The 23,224-nt window shown below is 34.1% G+C and overlaps 1 protein-coding gene and 1 long non-coding RNA gene across 2 annotated transcripts; one reads left to right on the top strand and one right to left on the bottom strand.

The window, feature by feature from the left end:
- Positions 1 to 1,574: 1,574 nt before the first annotated feature.
- On the bottom strand, positions 1,575 to 3,194 carry LOC110799116 (uncharacterized). The gene is made up of 2 exons (XM_056828437.1): positions 3,000 to 3,194; positions 1,575 to 2,024 (listed from the first exon to the last, which is right to left on the bottom strand). Exons 1-2 carry the CDS (start codon positions 3,135 to 3,137, stop codon positions 1,794 to 1,796), a joined length of 369 nt encoding a protein of 122 aa, XP_056684415.1. The 5' UTR covers positions 3,138 to 3,194; the 3' UTR covers positions 1,575 to 1,793.
- A 6,266-nt stretch (positions 3,195 to 9,460) lies between these two features.
- Positions 9,461 to 13,948, top strand: LOC130462048 (uncharacterized). Its single transcript, XR_008922163.1, has 6 exons — positions 9,461 to 9,677; positions 9,755 to 9,836; positions 9,927 to 10,129; positions 11,256 to 11,342; positions 12,336 to 12,658; positions 13,693 to 13,948. It is a non-coding gene; the product is annotated as an uncharacterized lncRNA (long non-coding RNA).
- The last annotated feature ends 9,276 nt before the right edge of the window (positions 13,949 to 23,224 follow it).

The following is a 23,224-nucleotide window of genomic DNA, read 5'->3' as shown; positions in this document are numbered from 1 at the left end:
AAAATTGTAGTTGAGAAGGGAAATGGAGTAAGCATTTACTGAAGGAAGAAGAAAGGAGGTAAAATCTGGTAACCGGTTTTAAAGGTTGCCTGTTCACCTGGACTGTTTAAAGAAGAGGAACCACATAGTTAGGATTATTCCGGAATAATACCTAGTTGGGATTAATATTGGAAGACCACCCATAGTTGGGATTAATAATGTTAATTTTTCCAATAAAATTTTAAAGTTTGGACTTAATTAGATTTTTGGACTACAAAAGGTTGAATCCAAGTCCAGTCCAAAAGTAATTGGACTTGAAAATTTGAGTCCAAGTTCGATCCAAAAATTTTCAAGTGCAATCCAGTCCGACAAGTTGAACTGAACTGGATTGGCTTTTAGACTTGTTCACAATCCACTTACACCCCTACTTAAAGAGTCCAAACACTTCGAGTGTGGGGAAGGTAAAATAATGCAACCTTCAAATTGTCACTAGTATGGCGTGTTCGGCAGCGCAGTAGCGTTTGAGGTAGCGGGTAGCTTTTTGACCTAATCAATACGCTACTTATAAAATTTGTAGTCAAGACGCTACTTATAAAATTTGTAAGTGTTTGGCAAAATAGCGGTTTAGGTAGCGATTAGCGGTAGAGGTAGCGTTTGTGTAGCTTTTGTCAAACGTTAAAATTAGTAGTTTTTATGGTAGCGGGTAGCTTTTGACAAATTTTATAATACAGTTTTAAATAATATTATACCTTTTATTTTATTTTAGAATACCAACCGCTACTTTTACCGAACACACATATCAGTTAGTTGCTACTTTGACAGCTAACCGTTACCCGCTACCATTAATTGATATATGCTACTCGAACCGCTATCCGCTATCCGCTACCCGCTACCGCTAATTTTGCCGAACATGGACATTTGCCTAGTCACGCTTGTTAGTTGTTACACTTGTGACCTCCAAATTCAATTACAAGTTCCAATTTCTAATACAGGCTGGCCTTAAGTGTTTTTTTTTTAACACAAACAAAGGAGAATTATATTAAAAGATTAGGGCTACAAGATCGTCGGGCTGGCCTTAAGTGTTGATGTACTTTATGTTACACTTGTATTACGTAGTAATTGTTACGAGATACTAACTAGATAATTTAATTGGTTAAAAAAATTGATATACTGATGATATGAGATCGAATCAAACATGTGACCTATATCATTTACTTTCTCCGTTCATTTTTACTTGCAACGTTTGTCATTTTTACGCATGTTAATGGACAACTTTAATTATTAATATCTTTAAATCTCTTTAACTATAAAGTATAAAAATTTGATATTTTGAAAATACACATTGAGATGAATCTAACAAGATCCCACAACAATATATTTTATCTCACATATAAATCACAATCAACAGTCAAAGTAGAATATGTGAATAGTGTTAAAAATCCAAACGTTACGAGTATTAAAAATCGGAGGAAGTACTATTTATGGCTCTCTGCACCAAAATTATATATTTTGTACTTTGTATATTGTATACTGTTGTAGCAACACCACACAAGAATTACTTAGTCTATGTCAAAAAAAAGGACACCACACAAAAAGACCAGAAAAATAATACGAAGTATCGATTAACAACACAACACAATGAAGAAAAATTATCACCAAAAAAAAATACACAATAAAGAAAAACAAAAAGGTTTATTTGATTGAAACAAAATTAGGATAAACAAAGTGAAAATTGGGTTGGGCCGCAAACATATTAAGGACCTCAAAAGTTTGTAGCCCGGGTTTGATGGGTAATTGGGTACTTTTGGCCAGAATTATATGTTTTGATGGGTAATCGGGTATTTTTGCCCATTTTTGTTAATCTTGGTTAAAGCTGCTTTTCCTAAATCAAGGCCACAAACATCAGCAAGTTGGATTAGATATAGCAAAACATCAGAAACTTCATCTTCCAAATGCTCCTTATCATCTTCACTCCAATTAGGCAATCCTCTTGCTACTTCTCCCTTCCATTGAAATATTTCAGATAGCTCTCCCACTTCTCCCACCTACACGCAAAATCGTAACATGTATGTTTAGATATTAATAGTCAAATACGTGTATGTTTATGTTTATTAATGGTCAAAATTAAAAGTTTATGTTTATTAATGGTCAAAATTGAAAGGCCGGTCATAAAAGTAAAAAATGTGCTCAGTACATTATTCGGAATTGTTAGTTGACTTGTTATATTGATATTTATAACTAGGGAATATACACAATTACATCGATATACAACAATGATATTTATAACGAGCAAATATATATAATTGCATCAATTTTAGTTGTCTAGTTGATACTCCGTATAAAAAAAAAGGTACGTGAAGTTAAAATATTGAAAATAGTTTTGTTGACAAATTCCCAAACAATCTCATGCTTTCTTGAAATTTTTCTTTCTCATGCACGAAATAGGAGGGACTTGTATATTTCGGGTCGGAGTACATGTTAATCAAACTTCAAAAGGTCTTGTGCGCACAAGGTGTACAATAAATTTATTGTACACCCAGCTAATTTTAACCCTTTTTTTGTAACTTTAACCTAGTTTTAATTAACTTTTATATTAATAAAAAAAATTAATAGATAAATATTTTAAAGGGTTAAATGATTAATTTTATACATTATTAGTTAGTATGAAGAAATAAGTTTTACTAAAATAAAAAAAATTATCATTGAAAAATAGATAACTTTTACATATATATGCTTAACTTTTAAGCATTTTGAGTTAACTTTTACTCCGGTGTACAATATTTATTGTACACCCATTATAAATAAGAATTTGTGATCAAACTTACATGCATCAGCCATTTAACTATTTAATTTAAGTGAAAAATTCCAAAGAAAGTTCTAGTTCTCATAATCAACCAAATACTTTTGTAATCTTCTCGATCATAAAGCAAAACTCCTGAATATTACAAACTCGTGAAAAACATATATATCTTCCTAGTTCCTACGACCAAAAAGCTCTAGAACAACAATTAGGGACTTACAAGAGCTAATAGTAGATTCCTTGGACTATGGAATTGTTCCCAACCTCTGACTCTAGCAAAGTCTCGTAACCTTAGTTTGAGCTCTTGAAGAGAAACATCCTTGGTTGTTGTTAATGAACACTCCTTAAGACCCTCCATTATTTTTCTCTTTTTTATTATTTTCTTTTCGATATACACTTTACCTTATCGAATAGAGATACATTGTCCTTGAATTTATAGCTAGCTTATTAATCTATACTAATATATTAAAAGGCGTTTTGAATAACGTATACGTGTCACGTATATCTCTCCTTATTACGCCACGTCACCACTAATTAGCATCATGACATTTCATTACAACCAAAAAACATCTAACAAGGATCGAACACAAGACCTCTTTGTTAAAAGTTACACTTCTTACCATCTTAACCAACTACAACTTGTGTAATATCTTTATATGCAAGCAAATATATTCTTTTTACAATAAACAATACATTGAATAAAAGTGAATGCAAAAAAGGGAATGATTATTTAATTTATAAATGTACAGTTATTACTTTGAAGAAAAAGATCCGGCTATGTTTAGATTTTTGGATGTGAGTTTTAGATCTGGAAGGTTGTTGATCGGCCACTAATCTTATGTCACCATCATAATTTGATGTTGACACCATCTCTACGTGCACATAATTAAAAAAAAGACCCGAATAAAAGTCAAAATCCGGGGCAACACGTACCCGGTCTACACACTAGTTTCTATTTAAAAGAAAGGAAACGAAAAGGGGAAAAAAATGTGAAGTTGCAAATTAAAGGTCCAATATGTTTCTTAAGTGGTTAGAGACGGTGAAGGGTTAACCAATAACAATCACAAAGTATTTTTTTTGTAGGGTGTAGGCATGTGAAAGTATGGCAGGATGTCTGATTGTCCAATAGAATTCATCACTTGATATCATGACGACATGACCTATAGAATACAACTCCGTACTCAGTAGACCTGATCGTATTGAGCCCGGCCCAAAAAATATCGGGTTTTAGCTGGGATGAATTTTCGAGATCGTTTTCCGATATAGCCTGCTTTTAAAATTCTTTTGGCGGGATTTGAGCGGTTGAAAACTAGAAATTTTGTTATAAACTAGATTATGTCCCGTGCACGCACGGTTATTTTAAAATTATTAATTGACCATTTTTTTTAACTGAAATATTTACCCCTTAAATCTATTGCGTAATTAATAATTCTCGAACATACTCATTTTATCATATAATATACAATTTTCGTTCTATTACGTATTATATATTTTATATGTTTAATATGTTGATTTGACCAAATTAAATATTTGATATGATTAATATAAACAAAATATTGAGTAAGAATGTTTTTTTATTATTGATATGACGATCTAACTAAATATTACCAAAATTGTCTAATAATGTCATATTTAATACTCTGTAATCCTATATTTTTTCTATTTATAAACATTTATACGAACGGAGAGAAAATAATAATAAAAATAAAATAATTTATTTTTTTTAGGAAAGGGTTTTTGGCGGGAAAAAATCGCACCAGGAATTGACACGTGTTATTCCTGGTGTCTCTTTTAGTATATAGTAATAGATTTGATGTTGCTTGAAAATGGCCGGAAATCTATGCTTTTTTGGGCTCGGATTAAAGGATTTTGGCAGAAAATTTGGCCCGTTGTTTGGCCCAGTCCCATATAATAGGATGGAATTTTCATTTTTTTACTGCGCGGCCTGAACTTGGCCCGACCCACAATTTCAATAAGGTCTAGAGAATATCACCTGAAATACATTTGCTTGTTCATAAATAATTGTCTATATTACTATTTTCTTTAATATTCGAAATAACGATTTATTACACCTTATGACTTCGTATGTAATTTGATTTATAATTACATTTTCTAAGAAGAAGAAGTTTATCACTGCAGAAATTACGTGATGGTCAAGGTTGGACACAATGAAAGCTACTCAACTAAGTACATAATGTAGTATATATATTAGAGCAACAACGGTAAGCTACAACTAATTGACGTTAGGTGAGCTCAACACATTAGCTTGGTAGATATCTAATGCTTACAACTCCGATCCATGTTTCCAACCTATTTTCTACGTAGAGCGACTTTGCTTTGTAAAAGCTACAAACAAAAGAAATCCAATTAATACACCATTGTAGATACTCTTAAAGATCAACGTCAGGACAATGAAACAACTAATTTCGGACATATAGGCGGTGCATACAAGAGAGGGGAGCGCAGAGAATTAAGCTAGCTACGTACATTATTAGCATATATGGCTAGGAAGTCCTTAATTTACAACCTCACATTGCAACTAAGCTAGGTTTGGAAGTGTTGTTTGTGTTCCTACGAAAAAGATTTAATGGAAGATTCTTACCACCAAATTAAAGTGATGTTGCGCTCTTATGTGGCCAACATATTCACATGAAGGACTCTATAACTCTATTACTAATGTTTTCATGTCTCTATCTACTTTTAGTCTTTTCCCCCAATTTTTCTTGCTAGTAATCATCTCTTCCATTAATCACATTTACACATTTAGATATCCGATTTTATCTATTGAGGCATATGTCATGTGCATTTAGATCTATCCCGAAGAAAATGTTATTACATCCCATTCTAGTTTCACATCCGTTTCGATCTATAGCCGAATTTGTAACATGCATGTGGATAAGTGGATTTAATCATATTCAACAAACAAAGAGGAATTAAAAACTTGTTTCTTCCACTTAGACAATCTTATCATGTAACTTTCGATTAGTTAAGTGGGAGCTGACAACTCCAAGATGTCTTACAAGTTACAAGCTTATCCTTTAAATGTGTTTCCTAGATCGAGTTGTCACACACAATCAATACTAACTTAGGCCCTATTTGATTAAGAGTTGTTAGCTGTTAGCTGATAGTTGGTTTGACTAGTTGTTAGCGGTTAGCTGTTTGCATTAGCTGATTTGACTAGCTGGTTGCATTAGCGGTTTGTGTAAAAGTGTTTGGTAAATTAGCTGATAGATGTTAGCTGTTTAATATGTAAAATGACCATTAAGGACATTGACATACTTTGTTTCTTATTAATATTAGACAAATAGTTTATTGTGTTAATTTGTTTTCTCTTTATATTTTTCTAATAAACATTGACTAAATAAATAATAATTATTTTTAAAAAAAATCTTAATTTAATTTTTTTTAATAATATATATTTTTCAATTAGAGAGATATTAGTAGCAGACCTGTCAAACGGGTCGGTCGGGTCGGGTTGTAAAGAATTACTTTCGGGTTCGGGTTGAATCGGGTCGGTCACTTTCGGGTTCGGGTTTGCAAATGCTTGTTCAAGACCCAAAACTTTCGGGTTCGGGTTGACCCAACGGGTTGAGAGATTTTAAAACGCGCATTATATTTTCATTAATTTAGGTTATAAATATACAAAATATTGGGACAAATTAACAAATTTTCCTACGAAAGTTTATATTTAGTCAAATTCAACCATAAAATGGCGTATAATTCAAATTAAAATCATATTACACACAAAAATAGTAAAAACAACGTGTCTATTATGCTTAAATTTTCTCATAATCTCATTTATTACTATAAATACAATGATTTTCAATCGGTCGGGTCCAAAACGGGTTCGGTCGGGTTTTGACCCATTCATTTTCGGGTTGCTCGGGTTCGGATAAAAGCGGGTTACGGGTCACAAAATCTTGTTCAGGACCCAGTATTTTCGGGTCGGGTTCGGGTCGGTTTTCGGGTCGGGTCGATTTTTGACAGCTCTAATTAGTAGTGATCATTTTAAGCATGATTGCAATATACTTCAATTGCTTAAAAGTACTTTACAACAAAAAACGAATCTAGTAAATAGGGTGAAATGAAAAAGAAAGTGTGAGTAATGTTTTTAGGAGAAAAATATGTAGGGTATCAAGGTTGATAGTGGTTGTAATTATATATAGGCAATAGTAGGACAAAATAGTCATTTTCATCCACTTTCTCAAACCTCTAATTGCAAAAAGCTCCTATATTGAGCTTTTTCAAAATTAGCTTTTTCACCCCAAAACCCTCTTCCAATCCTCTCCTAACCAAACACTCCCAATTAGTTTTTTCTAAAAGTCAAATCTCTAATTCACCTCAAAAAGCTCTTTTTTCCTCAAACCTCTTCTAACCAACACCCCTTAGTTGGTAAACTCTTTAAAAGGTAATACCCAAGACCTAAGATCAACTTCCGTGTACATCATCTTGCTGTCTGTGGCACTCTTTACATCAAAAAAAAAAAATCTTCTAATTTGGGTCGACATTATGTAATACAGAGTAAAAGCAAAGTTGGAAGGATATCTCATCAATTTAGTTGGTCTATAATTGTGACGTTATTGTATGAATCCGTTCACTCATTTGCAATTATGGTGGAAAAGTTGATTAATAAAAGACTAATAAAGCGATCGAATGTTTCCATCAATAAAAGAATAATGCAAAAACATATGTACAATACTTGTACATCAAACACGCTTATTTTGTTAACTTTTGTCCATTTAAAAACGAGTTAAGCTAATGTTTGGGGACTCACCTTTTGAGTTTTTCACCCTTTGATACTTGTACTTTTTTTTTCACCCTTTGAGACCTCAACTTTACTTTCCGGCAAGTTAACTCACCTTTAACTCAACTTTAACCATAGCACAATTAAATTATATATCAAAAAATTAAAGCATTAATTAAAATTTGAAAGTTTACATTGATTTAAAATGTCCAAGAAATGAACTTTGCCTACTGCTTCCTCGGTTAAGTCCAACACACATCATTTTTTGTGTTCTAGCTTCACAGTGTCATTAAACTATTTATCCTAAATGTATTGTTAATTTTTATCCTAGACAAAAGGCATCATCAACATATTTTTGTATTGATCCTTGTCAAACAAGGTAACTATATCACCATCAACAAAGCCCTTCAGGAGATGATATGCCATGCAATTCTACCTTCCGGACTTCCAATAATTAACCCTCTCACAGCCCCACCCCAACCCCAACAAAACAAAACAAAGAGAAAAGAGCAGAGGTTGTGAAATTCAGAGATGAAAACAAACATAATGGATTAATGGATGCATAAAACCAAAAAAAAACAAGAACTCTTGCTCATTACACACGATATATTTGTATCCAACTATCCATGAGTGCAAGAACATGTATAAAAGTCATAATTTACTTGTGTCTTGGCATAATAAAATGGCTTACACTCTAGCCTAATGTCCTTAAAAGGTACAATAGACAGTATCAAGGAAACTTTTACTGAACATCTATGACTAAATAACTACTCCCTCTGTCTCTTTTTGTTCTTTACGTTTGATATTTTTCACGCGTTTTAACGATTAATTAATTTGCATCGAGATTCTTCAATTTTTTTATTCAAACAAGATAAATTACGTTTATTTATAATCTTTCCACTTTTATAAAAACTCTGATATTGGGAAATGAGAAAATTTAAATTTCCCAATGGAAAAATGTGAGATATTAAATGACCCAATAAATTTAATTGGTTAAAATAATAATTGGACACAAATTTTGATAGAATACTAAGTCATTAATGTGATAATATAAAAGGAAATGTAAAGAATATTTTGAAATAGCAAAAAAGGAAAACGTAAAGAACAAAAAGAGACGGAGGGAGTAACAAATTGCAGAATTGCAATCCAAAGGCACCAACATACATGAAATGGTTTTCTCAAATCGAAAGTGTTGCCCTATGTCTTTCTACCCCAGATTTCTATCCCACGAAATGATTTGTTAAGCCGAAAACAGAATTATGGAGCAAAAGGAAAAATAAGCAAAACAGAACTAAAACTAGAACTAGAAAAGAAAGCAAAAATAAAGAACGCAAATATGGAAAATTGATCAATTAGATAATAAAAATTGATGTATTTTATTTAGCTTAGCAAATTTCAATGACACGGTTTGCATTATTTCCACCCATTTGTTGTGGCACATGTAAGGGCTTAATTGGTTTATGTTTATTGCACCGTAAATAATACGTTGACACGTGTAAGGGACTAACCTTTTAACCACGGGGACTAACCTTTTAACCATGGGGACTAAACTTTCAGATTTATTAGTTAGTTTTGGCCGGAATATTCTTTACGGGTCCTTAACGGTGAAAAAAAAGGTACAGGTTCTTCACGGTGAAAAATTGCAAAGGTAAGACCCCATTCTTTATCTTAACTTATTTAAAAACTATCCTAAATGAACGAAAAATGGCATTGATAATTGGCGAGGCACAAAGCGGTGTACCGTAAATTAATATATATCTCTATTATATAAGTCAACAGCTGAGGGCGTTTTGGTAACTTAACTTTTCGTGTCCCCAAACAAAATGACGAAAGTACCCTTCACACTTCAGCTGCAACACAAATCTTTGGCCTTCGCTCTCCCCTCCCGTTTTCTTCTCTCTCCTCCCTCCCTGCAACCCAAACCCTTTACCCTCCCTCCCGTTTTCTTCTCTCTCCTCCCTCCCGTTTTCTTCTCTCTCCTCCCTCCCGTTCGTTTTCTTCTAGCTCTCTCCTCCATCAGATCCTCTCCTTCAATCTATTCATCTTCTGCAACATCAAAATGCTCGAAAAAAATCCATAAACAAAAACTCGAGATCTAATTGGTGAATGGGGAAGAAATCGAGTTCAGAATCACGCTACATCCGTCTCTATTAGGTAAATCATTCAATTTCTCTTATTTCTTAAATATTTCGATTTCAAATTTTTAAATCTTTCGAAGAAATCGAGTTCAGATTTGAGGATGCATTCAAGCCAGATCCAAATGCTGCTGAGGTAGAAACAATATTTGATGCTCCCTTGGAAATGTTCATCAAGGTTTGCTCTTTGGTTTAAGATCTTCCTTCAAGATACATGTTTTTGCGTGCTTTCTTTCTTTTGACATATTCTGTTGGAATGTTATCTCAGGATGAAAATCACAGAGCGGAGGAAAGAGAATGGATGTGATGCAAGTACTTGATTCATTAGTTTGATTATGAAACAGTTACAAAGAGTATGTGATATGGGGTCTAACTGCTGGGATCTTGATTCGGCATCAGTTCTTTATCAAAGACCACCACCATTTGTGGAGCAGAATCCCAAATTTAAGGTTCCTACAAACCGATGATTAGGTATTTATTACGCCATTAATTTTGATCTGGGTTTCGTTCTTTGAGTTTGGTGTTTTGCATCTGGAATTCTAAGTTAATCGAATTTTGGATAAATTTGATGCTTGATTTTGCCAATTTTGTTTTTTAAATTAGCAGCTTCCACCGTTTAATCGGATTTTATTTTCTATTGATTTTTGAAATTTGTGGTCTTTGGATGCTGGTGATTATATCTCAAATTTATGTACTGATATCATCAAACTTTGCCGAGTTTAACATTACTGATATTAAGGCAATGAAGCTCCTTGGGCTACAAATAAGCACTCAATTAATTAGTTGACACCCTTTTTCCCCTTTAATTCCAATTTTCACACATTTATTCTATTGTTCTTCAATTTAATTGAGTTTTGGTTATATGGCTATCAAATTCTTGCAAATTCAGAGTGACCCATTTTGATAAGAACGAGTTTTTGAGTGAAGAAATTAACATCATTCTCATGTCTGAACCATTCTAACAAAAGTACTCTCTCTCCTCTCTTCACATTTTTTGATTGTTGGGTATTTTGCAAATTGTTCAACAATCTATTACGTGTGTACTTGAATGAAATGCTGCTCTAATGTGTGTGTTTGACTGAAATGCTGCTCTAATGTGTGTGTTTGACCGAAACAAATGAAAAAAAACCAATGATATTGCTGCAGGGGATTGGTTTTATTTTCCCGCCTCTATTTTTTCATTAGTATGAAGTATTAGATATTGAGCAGTACCGTTACTCTGTTATTGTCTGTAAATTTGATTAAGTTTGAAATTCATCATTATTATGGTTGGATTTGTGATTTTCAATTGAAGCCCTAATCAATTAGAATTTAAATTTATTGGGGAAATTTTAAATTGGTCTATATTATTGTCTGTAAATTTGATTAAGTTTGACTAACCGCCTTTGATATTTTGTTCAATTGTTTATTTTCTTCAGCTCTAATGTCGAATTTTACATCTCTTACGAATTTGGGTCAAAATACAAATCCAACTAAGTCATATGATGTACTTTTCATTTTTTTGTCTTCATGATCTTAGATTGTTGAAATACTGAATTACAATAGTTTTTGGGTAAAAAAAATAATGTGAAAATTGTGGTTAAATTATGAACTCCAGGTGCCTCAACCACCAACTGATTATGTGTCAAGCCTTCATTTTAGTCCCAAGGCTAATCATCTTATTGCAACTTCATGGGATAATCAGGTTCGTCTTTTTTGCATTATAGTCGCATGGTTACATTATTTTACGTTTTTGCTACATAATTTGTTCAATAATTTTATGTTGTGACTTGGTGTTTCATTAAATTGTTGTTGCAAACTTTTCTTGGGTTGCTTTGTTTTTTGTAGCACTCGATTTATTGAACAAGGTTAATAGTGTACTGCCTTATGATTCGTAATTGATGAATTTTTGCAATAATTAGTGTGGTTTTGGTTTGAGTTTGGTGACGAGTACATTCCCGTTGTTGTAATTATTGTAAGTGTGTGTAGTCGAAAAGATTGGGTTATGACTGTAAGCTGATGTAGTCTTGAAATGCTTTAGTCCCAATACTGACATTCTTCTGGGTTTGTGGTATGGAATTTAATTGAATTGGTTTATGAACGAAATTTCTGGAAACAGATTGATTTGGGTTTCTCTTGAAATGGGATAAAATCTAAACCCCGAAATTCAGTACCAAACTAGAATAGTTGTAGATAATACTCTATGTATCCTAAACTAATTTAAAATAGCTTGAGGGCACAGAGATTCTGGAAGCTTCCATTAAGCTAGCTTCTTTAATTCAATTTATTTTTGCTCAAATTGTGTGATTTCTCAAAAAGAAAAATTTGACTTAATCCAAAAAAAACTAAGGGTACACCTTGCACGTTTTTCATCATAGATTTCTAATTAAATAATGTACATGAGTGATTAGCATCAAAACTGGGATACGATTTTGTTAGAAGCCAATGAGACCTTGAAACGTGTTGAGAGTGAGAAAGCTGTTGTAGCGGAAAACCTTAGCACCTTGAGGCACAGTACAGTTCTGCAGCTGTGTTTGCTGCCTGCTGTTGCTGAATGTGTACCTGCTGTTAGTTCAGTTCTGATTAGTTCTGCAGCTGTGTTTGCTGCTGCTGTTGTTTGAATTTTAGTAGAAATCTTAGCACATTTCATTCTATTGATTTGATTTGACCCTAATTTCTGACGATTTAATTTGACCAGAATACCCTGTTCGACCTGATCTTGGCTGCTAATTACCTGGACATCAAGAGTCTGCTGGATTTAACCTGCCAAACCGTGGCCGATATGATCAAAAGAAAAACCCCGGAGGAGATCAGGAAGATCTTCCATATCAAGAACGATTTCACCGAGGAAGAGGAGGCGGAGATTAAGAAGAACCAGTGGGCCTTTGAATGATCCAACTTCATTGCAGCAACCATTCACTACTAAGGTGATATTAAGCCCATCCGACCTCCTTCCTCCACTTGAGCCCGCGGCATCATACACTGCGAAACCAATGACTTTGGTGACAAATGTATACCCAGGTAACTCATTGTACAGAACACCTGTTTAAAATTCGTGTATTGTTGAATGCAAACCTAGGGTCAAGCTATCTTGGTGATAATGTAATTGCAATTTTCGTTAATTTTTTGAATTTTTTCTGGATATGATTGGGTTTCTGGAGTTTTTGGTTTTCCTCCAATTGCAGGTTTGATGCCTGAATTAATCTTAGTGTATGATTCATTAAACCAAAATGAAATTTTCAATGTATAGGGAAAGTGCTCAGAAAAGAGCACTCTGGTTGAGGCCTTGGCTTCAAAGAAAGATTTGATATGCTCTTTGTAGTGTTCTTGAACATCTGACAAAAATTCAGTTGCTAAATTCAGATCCATTAATTTATAAGACTTGGAGCGTGACTTGAACCTCTGTTGTATTCATCTCCCATCAGATTGGTTGAGTTTAACTTGCTGTTAATTTCTTTGACTATTGTTTTGGAGCTTCAAGAAACCGAGACTTTTGGAACATTTTGTGTGTTATTACTTCATTTAAGTCAAGAATTGAGTTTTTTTTGGAAATTTAAGGGTTAGAAAAAACTGAATTCTGAAAATAAATTTGAAAAATTCAATTGGAATGTGCAGTTTGGAGGGTCTTTTGCAGACAAAATACTGTAAAATTCGTACACTTGATGGTTCTGATTTTTCTTCGCAGTCAATCTTCTTTAAGTGTTGAAATAAGTGATGTAGTTACCTTTACCTTATTAAGCTTTTGGGCCAGCAAGACATGAAGATGATCCAATTTTGAATTATGCTTTATATGTTTACACGAGTGAAGTTTGATTATGTTGTGCAATCTTGGAAGTTAAGTTAGGAAAGTTCTTGCCTATGACCTGATTGATTTCAAATTTCAATACAAGACATTAAGATGATGCTTGGATGAACCCACTTACTAGCGTTGAACAATTTTCATGAACCCGAAGTTTATAGCTTATTATTATTTTTATTTTTAATTTCATTACAGCACACTCATGTGGTTTTTGATAGATTTTTCCTTTGCCTATCATCTTGCTTATTGTTTCCAGGATTTTGGAAAGATTTGAATTGCTCATTCTTTAGCTCAATGAGAAAATGCAATATCACCTCCAGAACTCCTGTGTGTCGTCAGCATACACATGTATATGGTGAAGCTAATATGGCGATGTTCCAAATTTAAGTAGATTCTTTGAATATTGTTTTGGAGCTTCAAGAAACCGAGAAACAGAATTCTGGTGGTTCATTTAATGATGCGAGAGTTTCAGTAACAGTGATTACAATACGATGAAAGCAGAGTCATCGCAAGAGATAAAGACATGATTACTCTGTTCACTATTTTAACTTTTTTTAATATGAATTTTGTGAATATTTTTTTAAGCTAATATTTATATTTAGTGGTTGTAATCAATTTTAAGTTTTTATATAATCTCGCACGCATCGCGTGCATATAAGACTAGTTACTATATACTAAAAGAGACACCAGGAATGACATGTGTCAATTTCTGGTGCAATTTTTTCCCGCTAAAAACCACTTTCCCAAAAAGTGTATCTATTTTATTTTATTTTTATTCTTTGCCCTTTTTTTTATTAAATATTTATGCATGGAAACAAAATTAAGTTTATAAATTATGGCAATAATAGCTACGACGTAATAATAATTATTCTAAATTAGTAATATTTTAGTCAAATCGCTATATTAATAATAGAAAATATAGCACTCACTATTTTGATCAAATTACCATATTAGCATTTTAAATATGTATATTAGATGAATAAATTTAAACGAATATGTTAAAAATGTTATAACTATGCAGTAGTTTGGGAGATATTCAGTTAAATATTTTGTGAAAAAATTGTCAAAATCCGTGCGTGCACGGGATCTAATCTAGTTTTACACCGAGATAAAGTTAACTCAAAATATTTAAAAGTTAAGTTGGTATATGTAAAAGTTATTTATTTTTAGTGATAAATTTTTTCATTTTAATAAAAAATATTCATCATAATCACTAATAATGTACATAGTAAAGGTAACTATTTTACCCTTTAAAATATTTATCCATCAACTTTTGTTACCACAATATAAAAGTTAATAAAAATATATTAAAATTACAAAAAAAAATGGGTTAAAGTTAAAAACAAGTTGGATAAAAGTTATCCCGATATACAATAAACTATTGTACACCTTGTGAGTGCAAAATCTTTTGTTGGCAAGGTACACGACGACGACGTACACCCATGTTTTAAATTAAAATTTACCTAGCTACTATATAAAAGATAAAATAAAATCCCTTGTCCAACCGATGTGAAAATTTTCAAGTATTCTTTTAATCTCAAGTCTTATACTTCATCCGTTCCACAATAGATGCATCGTTTCTCATTTGCGCACTATTCATCAATTAACTTTGACAATCATTTTTTCCACTGTCGTGTAAGAAAAAACATAGTCAAGTGAGATTTTGTTAAATTCGTATTAATGCAAGGATTCCAAATATCAATTTTTTATAATTTTTACTTATATGCATTTGGAGATATTAATGTTCAAAGAAGCGTATTGACATACGTGCAAATAGAAATGATGCATCCTTTGAGGAACGGAGGAAGTATGTGACAAGCCACACCATCAACTTGATGGTGTGGTGCGTTCACATTTATAAATAAGCTCAACGTGATGGTTAACGGAACCTAAAAGTAACACCAACATAGAAAAGCAAGTAACACCAGTCTATACCATGAACCTCTAACATGAAATTGATAAACCTGCAATAAAACAAGAAAAGTAACATCAAGTATAATGTATAAGTAACACTAGCATAGAAAGTCAAGTAACACCAGTTTATACAAGAAACCTCTAACATGAAACTGCAATAAAAAAAGAAAAGAAAAGAAGTAACAACTAATACAATGTATAAAATAACACCAACATAGAAAGTCAAGTAAAGCAGTCTATACGTACAAGGAACCTCTAACCTGAAACTGCAATAAAACAAGAAAAGTAACAGCGAATACAATGTATATGTAACATCGGCATAGTAAGTCAAGTAACACCAATTTATACAGGTACCCTTTAACATGAATTAGAAGAAACTACAATAAAACAAGAAAAATAACACCGAATACAATGTATAAGTAACACCAACTGCCGCATAGAAAGTCAAGTAACACCAATCAATAACCTTCTCCGAAGTAGTTGCGCGCGCGCGCCACACCATTGTGGCTGGTCACAGAGGAGACTCGATGTTCTTTTAATTGGCGAAATCATATCGCACTTCAAGAATTCACTTTTAAAAATATAGGGAGTAAGACTCTGTTCTATTGGACTTATTTTGACTGAAATTATATTATCTGAACTTATTTTTTCTGAAATATATAAGTCAAAATGAGTCGAACAGAATAGAGCCTAAGTTTTAAGTCTAACGAATTAGATGAGTTAAGATAAGTGTAGTTTATAAGTAGTGATAAGTTCAGATTTTTTTTGGTAAATAGAACATCTATGTAGTCCTCAATCATACTCTATAATAATTAAACTCATTATTGCGAATTAACGAGCATGGGTTGGAGATAGGGGAACGAGCCCTTACCGAGCCTACTCGCGAACTACTCAATGCTTAGCTTAGACAAAGTACGGTCAAGGCTCGACTCAAACTCGGGTTTGGCTAGAGATCACAACGAGCCAAGTCTGAGCTATCAATGGCTCAGCTCGAAAGCTCGTGAACACGCTCGAGTTCTTTTTTAGTTAATACATGTATTTTTTTTATAAAATACGGACTAATTTTTTTGTATAAATTAGTTTTTAATAAATATTAATTTTTAACATATAAAACATTATAAACATGTTTCTTAATTAAACATTTGATGATCAAACCTCGATCGAGCATATCGAGCTTCGAGTAGAACCGATCACTATTCTAATGTTTCGAGCTCAAGTTAATTTTCCAAGTTCGACAAGCTTCGCGCCGGGTCTCGGCTGAATCTCGGCCCGTTAGCACCGTAGTAGGAGACATGACAATATTAACAAGATGAAGATATTCCAATTTACTGGCAGTGTCCTTTGCACAATTGCACTACTGTTTGCTTCATCTTCTTTTTGGGACTCTTTGTCATGTAACATGTTCTTATTGGCCACAGAACTGATAGAACTAACAGTATCGTGTACGGAGTATGTCTACAAAATGTGAATGAAATGAAATCAATATGTGTATCCTAGAGCTGATCAACATTGGCCCGATACGAAAATTATCGGGTTTTGGGAAGAATATTCCGGCCCGATGTTCAGGTCCGGCCCGCTTCGAACTTCATAAAAAAATTGCGGACTTCGGACAACGTAAAACAATAATTTTAGTTATAAATTTGGCCCGATCCGAAATTGGCCCGAAAATCCGCTATTTTTTGGCCAAAATAGCGGATTTTGGGTGCACAAAATTGGCCCGAAGCTTGACCCGACCCGACACAATGGCAGATTTTTTGTTCTCGTCCCGGCCCGCCTTTTGATCAGGTCTAATGTATCCGTATAAAACTCCAATAATCCTGTTTTTTTTCCTTTTTTCGAATAACTCACGTGTGCATTAGTAATTATAAATGGAGAAAGAAAAATTCGAACATTTGACGACGAGAAAATTTGATAGGAATAAGTCATACTTTTTTTATACCTGAATAAGTCTAACTTTAGGACCCACCAAGTTTAAACAAGTAATCGATAAAAATCGGTTTCTAGAGAGGTCTCTCGCTTTAGGGTTTTTGCGACTTTTTACCTCCTCGAAGCGTCGCCCTCTCTCCTTCATGTTCAACCGTAGCCATGGCAAGAGAGAAAATTTGGTCGGCGAAGAAGGGCAAGGTTGGGAAATCTAAGCAATAATCGACGACGACGGTGTCGGAGAAAGCTCCTTCTCCGGAGGTGGCAAATTGAATTTGATGATATTGTTAGGAAAGTTGAGCATTGGGGATCTGCTACTTTGTGCTATGTTTTGGGCGCGTCGCCGCCATTAGATGTTTTCAGTGGTTATGCTCGTCGCGTCTGGGGGAGAGGGGGTATCTCAACAATCTCTTTTCTTGCTAAGAGAATTTTCATAGTTTGTTTCAACACGATTGAGGGAAAGGATAGAATACTTGCTACTGGTGTGAGCATGTTTGATAGCAAACCTGTTATAATGAAACCGAGGGTTTCAGACATTGACATCTCGAAAGAGAGCATCACTCATGCCCCAGTTTGGATATGATTCAATTCCTTAATCTGGACCTCAAATTCTGGGGTGAGAAGGCTTTAGCAAAAATCTCGAGTTTGATTAGGAAGTTTGTTAAAGCTGACAGGGCTACTTCAGAGGGTGATAAGCTTCAATATGCTAGGGTTCCTGTTGAGGTGTCTATCCATGATCAGCTTCCTGATTGCATTTCATTTAGAAATGAATTAGGGTTGAATGTGTCTCAAAATGTTTATTATGAGTGGAAACATGTCTTCTGTCCTACTTGCAACTCTCTTGGGAACCTTGAGGCTAATTGCAAGGTTAGAAGAGTTGTTGCCAGATGGTTTCCAGTTCGGAGAGATGCGAATGGCTTTCATATTCCAACTAGAACTGCTCCTGCTCAGTCAGGTCAGGCCACCGTTGTTGGGGATGTTCCCATCCTTAACTCCTTGACCCATTTCAATGATCACTCTATTATCAGTCCTCGGAATGCTCAATCATTCATGAGGTTGATGAGGAGGAGCTCTCTGATCACTCTATTATCAGTCCTCGGAACGGTGACCATGTAGCCAGGAGGGTGACTCTTCCTATGGCTAATGGATATAATTTGTTGCTAGAATTTCTGAGGGATCAACAATAAGACCAAGCAAGGTGATGTTAAGGATCTTCTCTTTTCCAATCATGTAGGTCTGTTTGGTCTCTTGGAAACCTAGGTAAAACTAGGGGGTTTCCCTAGTGTTTATCAGTCTATTTGTGAGGGTTAGGGCATCTCAACTAATATTCAGCATAAATTACTGTCAGAATCATTGTGGGTTGGAATCCTATTCAATTTTATGTCAACGTTGTTGAAAGTTCCAGTCAGTTTATTCATTGTTTGGTATGTTGTCTCTCTTCTTCTGTCAGCTTCTTTTTCACCTTCATTTATGCTTCAAATGATTTGAATGATAGATAAAAATGGTGGGATGATTTGATTAGAATCGGGGATAAGATATCTTCTCCTTGGCTTATGTGTGGGGATTTTAATAATCCTTTGAATTTTGGAGATAGATTGGGGGTTCCCATTTCTGCTGCTGAAATTGAGGGTTTTAAGAATTGTGCTACTCTTTGTGGTCTTTCTGATATCAAATCTGATAGGCTGTTTTATTTTTAACTTGGAATAATAAGCAAAATGGTGGTGATAGGGTCTTTAGTAAAATAGATAGAGTTTTGAGAAATGGTGAATGTGTGTCTGCTTTTCCAGAATCTCTTGCTCACTTTCTTCCTGAGGGTCTCTCTGATCATTATCCTGCTATTGTTTGTACTAACTAACTTCTTCCCTCGGGTAAGAAGTCTTTTAAGCACTTCAACATGTGGGGTCTTGACCCTTCTTTCTTGGAAAGAGTCAAGGAAAGCTGGGATGTTCCTTCGTATTTTGTCCACATGTATCAATTGGTTTCTAGACTTAAAAGGTTAAAACATGTTCTGAAACAGTTAAACATGGACAACTTCAGTGATACTCAGAGGGTTGAGAATGAGGCTTTGTTTCATCTAAAGGAATGCCATGAGAAACTTCATGCATCTCATAGGGATCCTTCTTTTTCTTCTCTTGAGTATACTGTTGCTCAGAGCTATAGATCGAGTTTCCCATACTGGTTACCTTAGTTTCTTGAGGCAAGTAAACTTGTCTGGTTAAAAGATGGTGATGCTAACACTAGTTTTTTTTTTCATCAAAGCATTCGGATGAGAAGGTAGTTTAATAGCATCCATTCCATCTAGGATGGAAGTGGAGTATGTATTCAGCCCCCCTGATGGGGTTACCAATGCATTTGTCTTGTATTACAAATATTTGTTGGGGGGCACTCTTGATCATAAAGAACCTGTAAGGGTTTCTGTGGTCCAATTAGGCTATATGTTCCTCATTCTATGCATGTTGTCCTGTGCTCCTTTCTATAATGTGGAGATCCATAAATCTATGTTCTCCATTGATGGGAATAAAGCTCCTGGTCCTAATGATTTTACAAGTCAATTCTTCAAGGCTTCCTGGCCTTTAATTGAAACTGATGTCTGTAATGTTGTGACGGATTCCTTTCTCAGTGGGAAACTTTTAAGAGAGATCAATGCCACCAACATTACTTTGGTTACTAAAAGTTCTCACACTTCATCTGTGATGGATTTTAGGCCTATATCCCGTTGTTTTGTGTTGCTCAAGTGTATTTCAAAGCTTTTGTGCTCTAGATTAAAGTTGGTTTTATCTGATGTTGTTGCTCCTACTCAAGGGGCCTTTGTTGCTGCTAGGAAGATTGTTTACAATATTTTAGTGTGCTAGGATATTGTTTAAAGTTACACTATGAATATTGGGTCCCCTAAATTTATGATGAAAATCGATCTTAGGAAAGCTTATGACTCAATACTCCGGCCTTTTGTTGAGGAAATGTTGCTTGCTCTTAATTTTCCTAAGGAAATGGTTCTTTGGATCATGTTCATTGTCTACTCTCCCATGTTTTCCATTTTTCTTAGTGGATCTTTAAATGATTTTTTTCCTGGAAAACGAGGTCTTAGGCAAGGGGATTCCCTCTCTTCTTTGTTGTTTGTTATCTGTATGGAGTATTTGTCCAGATTACTCACGTTTGTGGGTGGAAAACCTGAGTTTTTCTTTCACTAAAGCTGCAAAACAATGAGGCTAAATCAGCTTTGTTTTGTTTTTATTTTTATTTTTTTACATTTATAAATTTACAAATATATATATATATATATATATATATATATATATATATATATATATATATATATATATAAGTTTGAGGTGTAATTTAATTTTTTGTTTTTTTTATTGCAAACTAGTTACAAAGTCAATATAAAATTATAAATGTGGGCGGGGGATTCAAACTTGAGAGACTAAGACCCCCAAGGACCACCACTAGTCTAAGACATCATTGAAATTCAAACTTGAAACATATCATATACATGTCCTCAATCTTAACCACTAGTCCAAGACATCATTAAGATTCGAACTTGGAATCTATCGTACACGGACCCTCACACTATAAATTTTTGTGATTGTATGTCTTTCCCGTTCTTTATTAATTGAATTACTAAAGTTTCACGTTTAATAATACACAACTTTAACACTTGACATGTTTAAGTATCCTAATTTTTTAGGGGCTAACATCAACTATTAGGTTGATGATGATCCCCTCTTTTCTTGATTTTTCTAACTTTTGATTTTATGTTCGGAATAAGAACTTCATTCTCTCCTTATTGGATAGTTTTTTTTACCAATTTATTGAGTTTTATCTCTCTCCTTCCGAGAGTTTGGATGTATGTTTTTGATTTCGCATGAAAAGTTTATTTATTTATGAGTTTTATGAAGATTTGTGCAGTGTTACAATGGATGTCGTTTCTATGTCTACAATCAATTAAATCGAATTTAATTCAATCCCAAAACTACAACAGATTGAAAGACCCCCTTGTACAAGGTTGTATCAAACAACGATGTGAAAGAGGATATTCATCATTTGTCACATCTCATCCACAACGATTGTGGTTTTGCCGAATTAGAATTTCGTTTGATCCTAGTTCTTTTGTATTTGTTAGTTTTGATTTATATTGTAGATGTCGTATAACTATTTTATTAATGAACTAACTTTACCTTAAAAAAAAACAGTATCATTCCGTAAAAGTTACTCTGTACATTGATAATAAATATGCATCGATAAAAGTTATACTAAAAGTAAATACTCCCTACATTGATAATACTATGCATCAAGACAAATTTAACAAAATCACAAACAACATTTTTACAAACGTGTAAATAACAAAATATAATAAAACAAAATCACTACGTAAGAAACATAAAAATTCAGATGATGCAATTAATAAATTATTATGTGTGACTCGAATCTTCCTTGAAGGATGTTAGGGTGTTATAGTGGAAGGTCTGACTTCAAATGGACATATCTCATGATCTACTCATTAGATTGGGTTGATTCAACTTGGAGGTGAAAGCTTGGCTCAATAGCTTTCCAACGCCTGGTCATAAGCTCATTTTGGATGAGAAATGAGGGAGTTATGACTGTTTTACGAGAAGCTGTCATGCAGCAGGGGAAGTTCGGCCGAACCTGCTGTAAGTTCGGCCGAACTATTAGGTGGTTCGACCGAACCTGAAGTCAGTACTGTGATTTTGGAGGTTCGCCCGAACTTTGGGTAAGTTCGGCCGAACCTACTGGAAGTTCAGCCGAACTCTTAGAATGTTCGGCCGAACCTGAAGAGAATCAGGAACTATGTTTTTGGAGGTTCGTCCGAACTTTTTGGTAAGTTCGGCCGAACCTGACCTTGGTTCGGCCGAACCCTTTGAAGGTTCGACCGAACTCTGCGGGTAATCTGTTTTCTTCTCCGCACGGTACAATTGGCGTGGCCTTTTCTTGTCCCTTAGATTGGTTTGATGTCATAAATACCAAATGTAATGAGATTTTCAGAATCAAGAGAGAGAAACACAAGTGAGGTTGAAACCCTAGATCTAAACATACATAAAATTCTTTCTTCTTCACCTTTGAGAATTCCTCTTTGTAATCCTTTCTCCATTGAAGAGTAATACAAGCTCTAAAACCCTCCCCCATGGTGGATGTAGCTCATTGAAGAGTGAACCACCTTAAATCTTTGTGTGTGTTTTTAATTTCTTTAATTAATTCTTCTCATTATTCAAAAATCAAATTGTCATACTAATCAATATTCAAGCCTAAAAGGTCCTTCATTTATAACAATTGGTATCAAGAGCTAAGGTTGTGTTTGTATTGTTTGTTTGATTTCTTGGGGAGTATTGAATACTTATGTCGACAATGAAGTTGGATATTGAGAAGTTTGATAGGTCAATTAACTTTGGCCTTTGACAATTGAAAATAAAAGCTATTTTGATACAAAATGGTGTGCACAAGGCTCTTGAAGGGAAGGATAAGAAACCCACTACCATTACGGAAGAGAAGTGGGAGGAGATTGATTTGAAGGCTTTGTCGGCTATACAACTTTGCCTCTCGAATGAAGTATTGAGGGAAGTTGCCAAGGAGGAAACCGCCAATGATCTATGGTCGAAGTTGGAGGCTCTTTATATGGCTAAAAGTGTCACCAACCGTCTACTACTCAAGACTAGACTCTATGATCTTCGGCTTGAGGAAGGTAATTCTCTTAAGTCTCATTTAGATGAGTTCTTTTCGATTGTTATGGATCTTCAAAATATTGATGTTGTTTCAGATGATGAGGATCTTGCAATTTACTTGTTATGTTCATTACCACCATCCTATAAACATTTTCGTGAAACTATCTTGTATGGTAGAGATGATTTGAGTATTGATGATGTTAGGGATGCTTTGACCCAAAGGGACTTAATTGACAATCAATTAATTTCTAAATCATCAAATAACTCCAATGATGG

Source organism: Spinacia oleracea, chromosome 5 (assembly GCF_020520425.1).
Source record: "Spinacia oleracea cultivar Varoflay chromosome 5, BTI_SOV_V1, whole genome shotgun sequence".
Taxonomy (NCBI): Eukaryota; Viridiplantae; Streptophyta; class Magnoliopsida; order Caryophyllales; family Amaranthaceae; genus Spinacia; species Spinacia oleracea.
This window is presented reverse-complemented; position numbering and strand designations above follow the sequence as displayed.